Genomic DNA, 12,416 nt, shown 5'->3' with positions numbered 1-12,416 from the left:
CATGTAGGGTGCCTGCTACAAAGAACATTCTGGGCCACTTCCAAATTTGGAGTGGGGCACCCCTGAGCCCCTTGGAATTCCAGGCTATGCTATTTTTAGGCCGATCAGCTGTTCCACCCCTGCTCCCCTACCCTAGGCCCCCCAAGCAGATTTCCCAAAAAATCAAATCCACGTGTCGCCAGTTCCGGGCCTGGTACTTTGCGAGGTGAGCACTGGATGCTCCGATGCCACCAAAGGGTGCAGGCCCCGCCCAGACTGGAACAGTTCTGCTTTTCCTGATGGGCCGGACCCAGAATTGCCTGCCTCGCTCTCTCGTGGAGCCAGACTCTAGATACCCCAAAGCCCTTCCACGCCTCCCAGGAACCTCCAGAAACTAGCCTACTGGACAGAGAAGCTGACTGAGGACCACAGAGAGGTGCGGACACGTGCTGATGTCGTGGCCCAGGTTCTCCCAGGCCCCACAAAGCCCATCTAATTGCTTCCCGCCTGAGCTGAGCTGGGAAGGACCGGTGGAGGCTTCTGCTCTTCCTGCTTCCACAGGTCGTGGCCTGGTGCCGAGAGAGTAACACAGTCCCACACAGACCCGGAATCAAATCGCTGCTCAGCCACTTGTAGCTATAAGACCTGGAGCCAGGGCCTGCACCCCACCGAGTCCATCCCCTCATCTCTGTATCATAGATAATAATAGGACCTCGTTCACATCATGGTTGTGAGGTTTCAATGACAACATGCATGGAAAAGGCTTCACAGAGGATGCAGAAGGGAGCTGGCATCCTGGACATTTTTAGCTATTATTACTTCTTAATGACATAAAGAGAGAGGCAGAGGTCTTGTTGAATTATCACAAAAAGGGGAGGGAGAAGGCAAGTTTGTTCCTGGAGCTTTGCAGGTGGAGGAGCATGGACACGATCACTGTCGCCCTCAGCACTGTCCCTTGTCTTATCCTTGTCTGAAGCCCCACTCCCTGGCAGTGCAGTCCTTAGGGACTCAGGCTGTGCCCACTCCTGCAGCCCCAGCTGCCTGGACCACTAACTCTTCCCTGGACCTCAGCTCCCCAGTTCAATGAGGGCAGGAACCTCGGCCCCAACCTACCCACAGGCCCCCAGAATCAGGTATACAGCAGGCATTCCAGAACCGCAGAACACTGGACTTCTGGAAGGGCACAGAGAAGGTGAAAGGTCGCAGGCTTTGTAATACTGCAGAGCGGGTTTCAATCTCAGCCCCACCGCTTCCTAGCTACGTGACTTCCAGCATGTCCCTTAATCTCTCTGGGACTCTATCTCCTTATCTGTAAAATGGGGGTGAGAATAGCACCTACGAGGATAGTTGTGCAGGTTAAAGAAAGCAGACATGAGGCCCTTCATAAACATGAAGATCTGCGTCCCAGGCATTCAACTCAATGGCTTTGAGGACCATAGCAACCCCACAAGCAAATGGAAACCTGAAGAGGAAAGGGCTCCTCCAAGGTCACACAGAGAATGTCAAACTAAGACCCAAGAATAAGTGGAGCTTTTCCACATGCAATGAGCAGAATCTACAACAAATGCAAAAATAGAAAAATACCGGAGGGACTTCCCTGGTGGCGCAGTGGTTAAGAATCCACCTGCCAATGCAGGGGACACGGATTCGAGCCCTGGTCCAGGAAGATCCCACATGCCTCAGAGCAACTAAGCCTGTGCACCACAACTACTGAGCCTGTGCTCTAGAGCCCGTGAGCCACAACTACTGAGCCCACGCGCCATAACTACTGAAGCCCTTGCACCTAGAGCCCGTGCTCTGCAACAAGAGACGCCACCGCAATGAGAAGCCCGCACACCGCAACGAAGAGTAGCCCCCACTCACCACGACTAGAGAAAGCCCGAGGGCAGGCTTTTTATAAATTTGTAGGTAAATTTATAAAAAGGAAAAAAATATTTCTAAGAAAAATACTGGAGGCTTCTCCATGGTCCAAAAAGGCTATGAGGCCAATCGGGGAGGAAGGCTTTCTGGGCAGGCTGTACACACAGAGTCCCCAGGACAGCATCTGCACAGCCAGGGCCCACTGCCCACGGCCAGCGCACATGCACTGCCAACGTGTCAGGACTTAACCACAGCCCCCGCCATGAGAACCAGCCGCCTCCCTCTACCAAACACCGCTAAATCTTCTAATGTGGCTGAGAGCTAATGAGACTCTTAGGGAGGGAATGGGGAGGAATGCGACCACCTCTGCTGGCAGCCTGCCCATCAAGGACAGTCTCCTTGCGGGGACCTGGCCCCTGGGTCCAGAGAGGCTGTGCGGCCAGCTCACAGCTCCCAGTGACATGTTGCAGGCACTGGGGGGATGCCTGACCCCTGTCACTCAGAGGGGCGCTGGGGACCGCCACAGCGGGCCAGAACCAGGAAAGGATGGGCCAGCCCAGCCAGCCAGCAGAGGTCTGGTGACTCTGGAGTAGGCCTGAGCAGGAAAATAACAAAACTCCCCACCGTCCAATCCCCACCCAACCCCCAGTGTCCGGACAGCGCAGCCAATGGGCCTTGGTACAGCAGGGCTAGCTGGGCTGGCTGGGCAGGTTTGGGGAGGAAAAGATGGACAGGGAGGTCAGTGATTCAGAGCTGACGGCCCAGGTGGCAGGTCTCCATGGGCAGCTCCCCAGTGAGTGAGACCATGTGGATCACTAACTGGCGTGAGAAGATCAGACTTCTGTTTCAAGGCTGCCCCTCCATCCTCCTCTCCCCCATCCCCCTCCTTCATCCCTTCCCCCTCCCCCATTCCCCCACCCCCACGCCCACCGCCCCATGCCTGCTGTGTAATCCTGGGTTGGAGGCAATCTCTCTGGATCTCTGAAGAGGGAGCGAGAATAAGATTAAGATCCCAAAGGGAAGAAGGTATCAGAGGCAAATATTTGCCATGCAGGCTCTTTACTCTGGTTCAAACTGTCCCAGAAAGCTGAGGATGAATTACGATTTGAGTTGGTCTCAACAGCTGTGAACTCAGAGAGCAATCACTGATGCTGAGGGCTGGGTAATGCTGAGGACACTCAGATGGATCAGCTGTAGTCATCACTTTTCAGGACCTCCCTGTCTAGCTAAGGACTCGTGACGAAAGGGACTGACATTATCCAGGAAGAAATAGGGAGGGGAGGTCAGTTTCCACAAGGGAAGGGACCTGTAGCAGACCATAAATGGTATGGTCTTTCTCTTGTGCGTGGCATATAGCAGGGGCACAAAGGATGAATGGATGGGTAGATGGGCGGGAGGGATGGTGAATGGGGGAGTGGATGGAGGATGGATGGATGGATGAATGGATAAATGAGTGGAAGGATGGATAGAAGGAAGGAAAGATGATGGATAGATGGATGGATGGATGGATGGATGTTGGATAGTCAGGTGACTGAGGAGATGTGAAAACAAAGTATTGCTTCGTTCAATTTATTCTTACAACAAGCCTCCCAGGTGTAAGGATGGAAGTGGCAGCCCCTTGCTCCAGGTTATTAATATAAACACCCGAGGCTGAGAGAGGGAAAGCGACTTGTTTAAGGTGACAGGGTAAATTAGTGACAAAGCCAAGACCAGAATTCAAGGCTCCTGACTCCTATCCAGTACTCTTTCCACTCCATCACACCCACTTACTCTCTTCTCCTATTCCCCTCCTCCTCCACATAAATATTTGTGTAAAGAAGAAAAGGAAGAGAGAGGAGGGGGCGGGGGGAGGCAGGGAACCATCGTGATTTTGTGCTAAAGGTCCTGAGTTCTGGCTCGGGTCTTGGGCAAGTCATTTCATTTGTCTTGGCCTTTTTCTCGGGTAAAGTGGGCTGTGAACATCTCCTTAGGTCACAGGCAGGAAAAGTGTTGTGAAAGCAGGAAAAGCCCCTACAGATGCGAGGGGAGGGAAGGGAGTCACTTTTTTCATGGCTCTTCACAGACCGAGCAGTGCCCCCTGGCTTCCAAACAGAAGTGAGTCCAAGGGCCAGGTCAGAAGAACAACCCCATTGACTCCCAGACCCCCACATCAGCGTGGAAGCTGGGAGGTTGGGGGTGGGGGGCTGGGCTGGGCTCTGAGCTCTGAGGCAGCGAGGAGAGCAGGCAGAGCTGAGCAGACGCCAGCAGCTCCCAGCTGCCCGGGTCAGCAAGTGGGGCAGAGCAGGAAGTGTCCACAGCAGCAAGAACGCTCCCACCCCGCAGCTGCCCCATTTCTAGGTGACTTCTACACTCATTCACTCATTCATTCGTTCATTTCCTGAGGGAAGGAACGGGAGTGTCCAGGTACTGAACAGGTGTCATGGGCAGACCTAGCACGAGATTTGGACAAAGGTCTTCCCATCCGATGCTCACCGCATAGCAGTGCCCGGAAACGGCAGTGATGGGTATCCCCGTTGCTAAGGAGATGCTCTGGCCTTGAGTCCAGAATCTCAGCTTCAAGTTGCCCTCTTGGACACTGCCCAGTCCTTTACTCTCTCTCTCCGGGCCTCAATTCCTTCGCCTGCGAAATAAGGAGAAGAATGTTTCTTCCGCCTGCGATGGGCAGTTATCAGCATGAGGGGGTGCGAGCCCAGCCACTGCCCCCCAGACGAGGCCCCACTGCCCAGGCAGAGCAGGAGGTGCCTGGGTGGGCCCCACACAGAGAGGCCTTCCCTGCCCCGGGGTGAGTGGAGTCGGGGCAAGCGTTGCCCGGCCTGTGAGGGTCCGGAGGGCGTGGCCTGCTCACTGGAGCGTGGAGATACGAAGGCACCCATTCTACTTGGTGCAAGTGGGTACAGTGGCGCTTGCCGCAGAGTTGAAGTGGACCCGCCCTCCGCTCCTATTGCTCTTCCTCTCCTCGTAATGACAAGGCGGTTTGAGTGTGGACGCTGGAGCCAAGTGCCTGGGGTAGAATCCAGACTTTGTCCCTTCTTAGCTGTGTGACCCCAAGCAAGTTGCCTAATCTCTCTGTGCCTCAACCTCTTAATGTGTAAAATGGGGATAATGACGGGGCCTGCCTCATAGAGCCGTCACAAGGATTCGATGACCTCACACGTGCAAAGAGCCTGGAGCAGCACCCCGCACAAAGGATGCACCACGTAAGGATTCGCTGTTAATAAAAGTATCACTGAGCCTCCCCCTTGATATGAAGTCCTCCAGGAAGCTTTCCTGACCCCACAGGCTGCTTACACTCCTCCTCTTAGCCCCCACAGGCTACTGTGCTTCCCCCCAGCAAGGCTTTTATTCTCCTATACTTAGGCTTATTCTTGGGCCCATTTTACAGAAAAGGAAACTGAGGCCCGTAGAGGTTAAGTAATTTGTCGCCCTGCCCTGATCTTCCATCCTTGGCTCAGACACCTCCAATGACAGGAAACTCCTTCCCACCCAGCCTGGGGAGGCGGTACCATCTGAGCTGAGTTTTGCAGGGTAAGAGTTAACCAGGAGAAAGCTGGGAGCGGGAAAGGCACTGCAGGCAGAGATTCCACGTGATGAAGCCATGGAGGTGAGAAACACCCTTGTGTGGGAGGAACTTCTAGCAGTTGCTAGTGCTGGAGCACAAAGTGGGGCAGGGGGCTAGCCGGGGACTGGGATGCAGAGGTGGGCTCCACCACATCACAGGGGCCTTGAATCCCAGGCTCAGATGTGATGCTACAGCAACGGGGAAGCCATTAGACCATTTCAGCAGACATGGAAATGGCCAGATTTCTATCTGGGGCCCTCAGTGAGCTATAAACACCATGCAAAGCTAGCTATTATGGCTAATAATGGTTTCTCACCCTGCCCCACAATTGCCATTTTCATGTCTATTTCCCGCTAGATCAAGAAGCCAACGAGGGCGGGACCTGTGTGTCCTGTAGCTCTGTGCTTGGCACAGAGCGGACACTCGGAAGATGCTGTTGAATTAATTAATTAAAATGAAGCACATGATACCAGCTACTGTGAACCGTTTTGCGGAAGAAAAACTTTGGGATCAGGCAGCCTCCAATCCAAACCCCGACGCCAGCTCTTACTGCAGAATGGCCTTGGCAAGCTGAGTTACATCTCTGAGTGTCCTCCTCAAAATAAGTTCAATAATTCCTTCCTCACACTCTAGAGCACGGTGGTTAAAAGCAAGGGCTTTAGAGATTGCATTCTCAGGCTTGAACCCTTGGTTCTGCCACTTACTAGCTGTGTGGTCCTGGGTTTTTATTTCCCTCTCTATGCTTCAATTTCCATCCCTTTACAATAGTGATGGTGTGACCTGTATCATGGGGTTAGTGTGGGCACTCTGTAAAATCATGGGTGTCATCAATAAAAATTTTTTTAGAAAGATTCCTTCCTCCCCAGTTATGGTGCAGTTCCAAACACAACGCCCAGCACACACAAAGACTCTCAGTGAATAACAGCTAAAAGAAAAGCATGAAGATCCTTGGGCACAAAGCACCAGAACTACTGCCTGGTACAGACGTCAGCAAGCAGGAGGGAGAGTGTCAAGCGGCAGAATTTTAAATCTGAGGATCTGGACTTGAATCCTGGCCCTGCTCTTTCCCAGCTGTGCAACCTTAGGGAAGTAAATTAACCTCTCTCGTTTCCTCATCTGTTCAAGCTAAGTATTAACAATAATACCAATCTCAAGGACTCGTCGCATGCACTAAAGGACATAACGGATGTGAAAGTGCTTAATGTATACAAATGTGGGTGATGATTATTATTATCATGACAGCTCATAAAACCCGGGTGGAGCTTCCTGTTATAAACTAGTTCTCCCTTACTCCGCCCGCAGACCAGGGGCTGGCTCAGTGCTTTGTTCTGGGCATAGCTGGAGGGGCCAACTGGGCTGGGGCAGAGGCCAGGGCCGGCTCCCCGCTCCCACCATCTGCACCGCGGGGTCGGCCCATCTGTCCAGCAGTGGGCACACATGTGGCCTCATCTGAGGGTGTAGGGTCGTTGGGGTCAAGCAGGAGAAAATTGGGGGCAGATGAGGGGAAGGTTCCAGCTTATTTTTAGAAAAGGGGGAAAGAGGGGAAGACAGGAAGGCCCTTGTTCCTCGGCATTTCCACCATGTGGATGGCAGGCGGGAGGGCAGGCAGGCAGGGTTGGAGACAAAGACGCGTCTGCTCCTGGGGCTGCGGCCACGGCTGTTGCAGGACCTCAGAGGACTGTCGGCGCGGCGTTCTCACTCGCAGCCCTGCCCATGGGAACCCTTCAGGACCCTGAAGGAGACCGCACCATCTAGAGGGGCTGAGCCCGCAGGGCCCATTTGCGCTTTCGGAAGGATCCTCCAACTGCGCTGTCAAGGATAGCTCGTGGGGGGGAGTCTGGTGCCAGGGAGGCCAGTGGGCACTCCCAGCACAGGGCCTGGCACACAGTAGACCCACGAAAGGTACCAGGCCTCTCCTCCTGGCCCTCCCTAAGGTTCTGAGGTCCTGGCACCTCTCCAGGTTAACCTGCCTTGTGTCCCAAGAGGCAGCACCGTGGAGTGAATGAGACGGTGACTCTGGAGCCGGATCACTGGAATGTGAGTCCTGGCTCTTCCACTTTCCGGCTGTGTAACTTAGGGCCAGTTGCTTAACCTCTCTGTGCCTCAGTTTCTTTGTCAGTAAGACGGATATAGCCGTAGTTCATACTGCATAGGTGTGTTGTGAAAATAAAGTAATATGTGTTAAACACGTAGAGCAGTCAGCTTGTACTCGGCGTCCGCTGCTGTTACCGTCAGCCCACAGTAGGGCAGGCACATCTGGGGTGGCCTGGTCCAGGAAGGAGTGAGCTGAGCGTGCACCGGGCTCTCCAGCAGGACCCCTCAATGGGGGAGAGGCAACCAGACTGTGGTGGGATTGGTGTCAGAGAACAGGCTGGGCCGGGCCAGGGGAGGCGGCAGGCCTGCCCCGCGGCAGTGGGCCAGCCCAAGGCTGGAGGTCGGCAGACACCGCTGTGGCTCCCATGGGTGTTTTTGAACGGAGCCCAAAAATGACAGGAATTTTCCAAATCGCCTGTTTTTCCACTCTCAGGGCTCCCAGCTCCCCCACGCTCAGATCTAACTCTGAATAGAACTTTGAAATATGTCAAGAACAAGAGGGTGAAAGACCCCAGAGAAGACTGTTAATCCCAAGTCCAGGTGGTGGCACGCCGGCCAGAGCTGCCCGTGGAAAAGTATGAGAGGGGATGCACGTGTGGGAGGTGTGTCCTCATACCTGGACACAAGAGCTGGTGTGCACGTCAAGCGGCTATGAGTGTTGGTGCGTGCGAGTGTCCGTGCACCTGATCGCACACTCAGGTCAGCGTGCGCGTGCCTGCATCTCCCATGGGTGGGTTCCCATGGGAACAGCTGCCCGGCTACAAGACGCACGAGAAACGGCATGAGTTAAGCATTTACCAGCCTGACACACAGTAGGTGTTCATCACCTGTACTCCCCACGTCCACTCCCCTATGCGTGTAAATGCATGGAACACACCTGCCCACGTGTCTGCTTTGCCTGTGTGTGACAGAGGTGCCTTGGCAGTCACTGGACCTGGGGCAAGATGGGAAAGAGAACTGAGGCCTGCCCTGCTTCAGTCTACCTACCTGGTCCTGGGCAGGAAGACCTGCCCCAAGGCATGAGATTCCCACGACGTCAGGGGACTAGGTGAGGGGTGGGGGTTTGCATAAGCGCATCCAGACCACCAGCTCAGCCACAGCCGAGGTATCCTCAGATGGGCAGCAGACTCAGCATCCCAAGAGACTGGAGAGCCCTTGGAGGCCACCCACAGCGGCCCAGGGGCGTGGACCTGCCTGGGGCCCCACAAGTCCAGGGCTGGGGCTGAAACCAGGTGTCTCGATGAAGAGCACAGACTTAGAAACCTGACAGGCCAGGGTTTGAACTGTGGTTCTCTCTTTGACTAGCTGGGTGACCTTGGGCAAGTCATTTCACCACTCCTAGTCTGTTTCCTCAGCGGGAAGTGAGCATTCTAAACCTCAGGGGTCAGTGCTGGGCTTGATGATCAGGCCCCTGACTCCCACTCCAGTGCTCTGGATGGGTCCAAAGGAACCTCCCTCCCCTCAGGGGGCAGCTGAAGGCTAAGGGACAGGGTCCCAGGTGCCCCCCAGGAGACTTTCTTCTCTAGGTCACCCTGAGAGGGATCCAGAGCCCTGTCCTGGGAAGCTAGTGACCAAGCCTCTAGCCCCTGCCTGGCCTTAAGCAAGTGTCTGCTCCTCTCTGGGCCTCAGTTTCCCTACCTCTACTAGGAGGGGTAGCTAGGGGATCTCTTGGGAGCCTCCCCATTCCAAAGACCCCTGGCTCCACAGGAGAAGGTAATTGGGAGCAGCTGCCTCGAGAGCGAGCGTGGGAGCATTGGGGAGGGGGCCTCGAGGCTTCCCCAGCCGCCGGACACTGCCCCGTGGTTTATGTCAAATTGTCAGCCCCAATCCTGCTTTCCCCCTGGGCAGGGCCGCCTTCACTGGGCCTCAGGAGAGGTGGCCTGTCCAGCCGCCGTGTTTACAGTGCTCAGACGCCGCCGGGAACCTGATCTGGGCAGACCAGGGTGGGCCGCCCCACGGGGCCCAAGCCGTGTCCACACTCATTTCCCGGAGACTGAACATGGCCTGCCCGCCCGCCTTGCTGAGTCCAGCTCCCCGGCCACCCGCCCACGGAGGGCCCAGCTTCTTGCAGGCAAGCGCCATGGACAACTGCAGAATGCACGAGGGCCCGGGGAGCCAGAGCAGGGCTGAGTGGAGGGGGGTGCAGAGGGAGAGAGGAAGGGGCGTCCCCCTTCCAGACAGGTTCATGCTGTGTCCCCCCAGGCAGGTGAGCTCTCTGCCCCCCTGCCCAGGTGTGTTTACCCTACTGACTTGCTGATGGACTAGCTCTTCCCCACACCCAGTCACCTGGGTCAGAGTCAGCACGCTACAGCCCACAGGCCAAATCCGGCACCGCCTGTGAGTGGAGATGGTCTTTTACATTTTTCTTTCTTTTTTAAACTGCTTTATTAACTTCACAATATATAAAGAACATCTCTCCATGCAATAGGTAAAACTCTCCCGCTGACAGAAACTTACAGATTGGGTCAGAAACACAACATTCAATTAGAAGCTGGTAACAGGAGACCCACAAGAAACAAGTAACGCCAAAAGGTTTACAACAAAGGTACGTCACAAACATGTAAGTTTCGGAAGCAGGCGTGTCTCCCTACTAACTTCAGGGAAAACATCAGGATTCAAGGCATAAGGCAAAACTCATCACAATGGTCACAGTGAGGGGGGTCAGTGCCAACTGCCCGCAGACCATGACTCAACTGCTCTTCCCTCAGCTTTTCCATCAGCTGCCTCACCTCCCCCCCAACCCTTTCCATATTCTCTTCTCTCATCCTTGCCTGTGGCTCTTCAAGCCTCTGAGTCATGTCCCATCTACACTGCAGGATGGGCTGCCTAACAGGGAACCACCTACGATTTCCTCTAGGTACACAATATTCACCAGCTTCCAAAGGGAGGGCGAAAGGCTCTCCTTTATTAGCAGCTCGCCCCTTTTCATCAGTGTTTTCATTCTCCTGGTTGGCGTTTTCCATGTAGAGATTTCTTACTGCTTGTTCCTCTTTGGACACCATTGCTCCTGGGCCCATCCTCGCTGTCTCCGGCTCCTCCTGATTCTTGCTACAAGTGCGCCGCGCGACACTCCCACTCACAGAGCTGCTGCCCCCGCGTCTCGTACTCTTGGGGGCCCGACCCCGGCCTGCACTCCCTCAGGGCCACCGGGAGCAGGGACCGAGAAGGGAGCGAGCGACGGAGCCACGGCCGTGTCTAACACTAGCGCGGGACATGCGCGAGTTGGCGCGGGCCGGTTACGTGTGCCCTCTTTTACGTTTTTGAATGGTTGGGGAAAAAAATCAAAAGGAGAATATTTTAAGACACATGAAAATTATATGAAATTCAAATTTGTGTCCATAAATGAAGTTTTAGTGGAACACAGCACATTGTTCATTTACGTATGTCTGTGCTTGCTTTCTCCCTGCAATGGCAGAGTTAAACGGTTGTGAAGGAGACTGTATGGCCGGCAGAGCTGAGATTATTTACTATATGGCCCTCCACACGAAACACTTGCCCACCTCTGATCTAAATCATTCGTAAGTGTCAAGTATAAACCTCAGGTGTCAATCTCGGGAACCAGCATGGGAGCAAAGGGGGCAAGAAACGTCACTTTCTTTGTTTCCTATAACCTAATTTCTTACCCCATGTTTCTGGGGTCAGTCCACGTTTCGGGGATCACATGATGTCAAGCTGCGGGGTTGGGGCAAGGCATTGGCCCACACTGATTGCATCTGAGGCCCCCCCCGACATGACCCTGCATGTCTGGCCACCTCCAGGGCACTGTGTCCTGGCTGCACCCCACAGCCCTTCCTCCTGAGGCTCTTATCACCTCCCAGCAAAGCCGCTTAGGATATACAGGACTGGCTGTGCTTCTCCTCTACTCCCCTTTATGTTTCTTCAAGATACTCTGTTGATCCCTCTTCTCCCCTTTACTTCGTCTGTAAACTCTCTCAATTCCACAAGCTCAGAGACTTGGAGACCAAAGGCCAGGAAGGCTTGCAGGCCTTCTGTGTTCTGCCTGTCACATACCACCCCTGGGGCAATGAGCACAGGAAGGAAGAGGAGATTCCAGGGGAAGAGCAGGGAGACACAGACGGGAACTTCAATCCAGCCAGACATGCATTCTTTCACTGCTCTATCCCACTATCCAAACACGCACCCATTCATTCTCCCACTCACTCAGGCCATTAGTCATCCTTTGTGGAAGAGCCGATGCCCCGCCAGACCCTATAGGAAGGCAGAGGTGAGCACGGCACACCTGGCCCTCACGTTGTCCATACTCCAGGGCAGTGACTGATGGCAAGTGTTTGATGTCTCTACGGGAGGAAAATAGTCCTTATTTGTAGCATTTATTACTTTCTGTGATGTAAATACTCCAACCTGGCCAAGTTCAAGTTGCCCACGTGATGTCCCTGACCATGGAGCTGGGAAGAGGTACATGCTATCAACTCTCAGGAGCCGGCTGCTGCCTGGAGATTCACACACATTAACAGACATCACACACGGCAAAAGGGCATGGGAGCACAGAGGAAGAGCACCAATCCTGACTCAGAGGGTCAATCCCGGGGGGCTTCTAGAGGAGGTGACTTTTAGACTTGGACTCTGAAATAAGACAGCTCCCTGGAAGGGAGCTGGCTTGAGTCCCCAGGATGGTTCTGACCTGCAATAGGTTGTGTTCTTGCTCCTGATTGGTTTCCAGTGCCTCCCATGGGAAGAGTTTACATTAGACTCAGCTGTTGTCCTGCTTTGGCCAGTGGAATGTGAGTGAAGAGCTATGGTGTGGTTCGGCCCTTCCTCTTTTTTTCTCTCTGTACTGAGTATGTCATGTCCCAAGTAGGGACAGCTCCTTCACAAGGATCCTGGAATAAAAAGGATGCATGGAACAGAGCCACAGTCAACCCACAGCCACCACAGACAAAACATAATGTGGGCGAAAAATAAA

General features: G+C 54.2%; 1 protein-coding gene across 1 annotated transcript; it reads right to left on the bottom strand.

The window, feature by feature from the left end:
* Positions 1–10,107: 10,107 nt before the first annotated feature.
* LOC136133938 (protein BEX1-like) lies at positions 10,108–10,494 on the bottom strand. Its single transcript, XM_065891373.1, has one exon. It carries the CDS (start codon positions 10,492–10,494, stop codon positions 10,108–10,110), a length of 387 nt encoding a protein of 128 aa, XP_065747445.1.
* Positions 10,495–12,416: the final 1,922 nt, after the last annotated feature.

The sequence above is a fragment of the Phocoena phocoena genome, chromosome 1 (genome assembly GCF_963924675.1).
Source record: "Phocoena phocoena chromosome 1, mPhoPho1.1, whole genome shotgun sequence".
In the NCBI taxonomy this organism is placed as follows: domain Eukaryota; kingdom Metazoa; phylum Chordata; class Mammalia; order Artiodactyla; family Phocoenidae; genus Phocoena; species Phocoena phocoena.
Note: the sequence above shows the minus strand (reverse complement) of the source record. Positions and strands in the feature narration are given on the sequence as shown.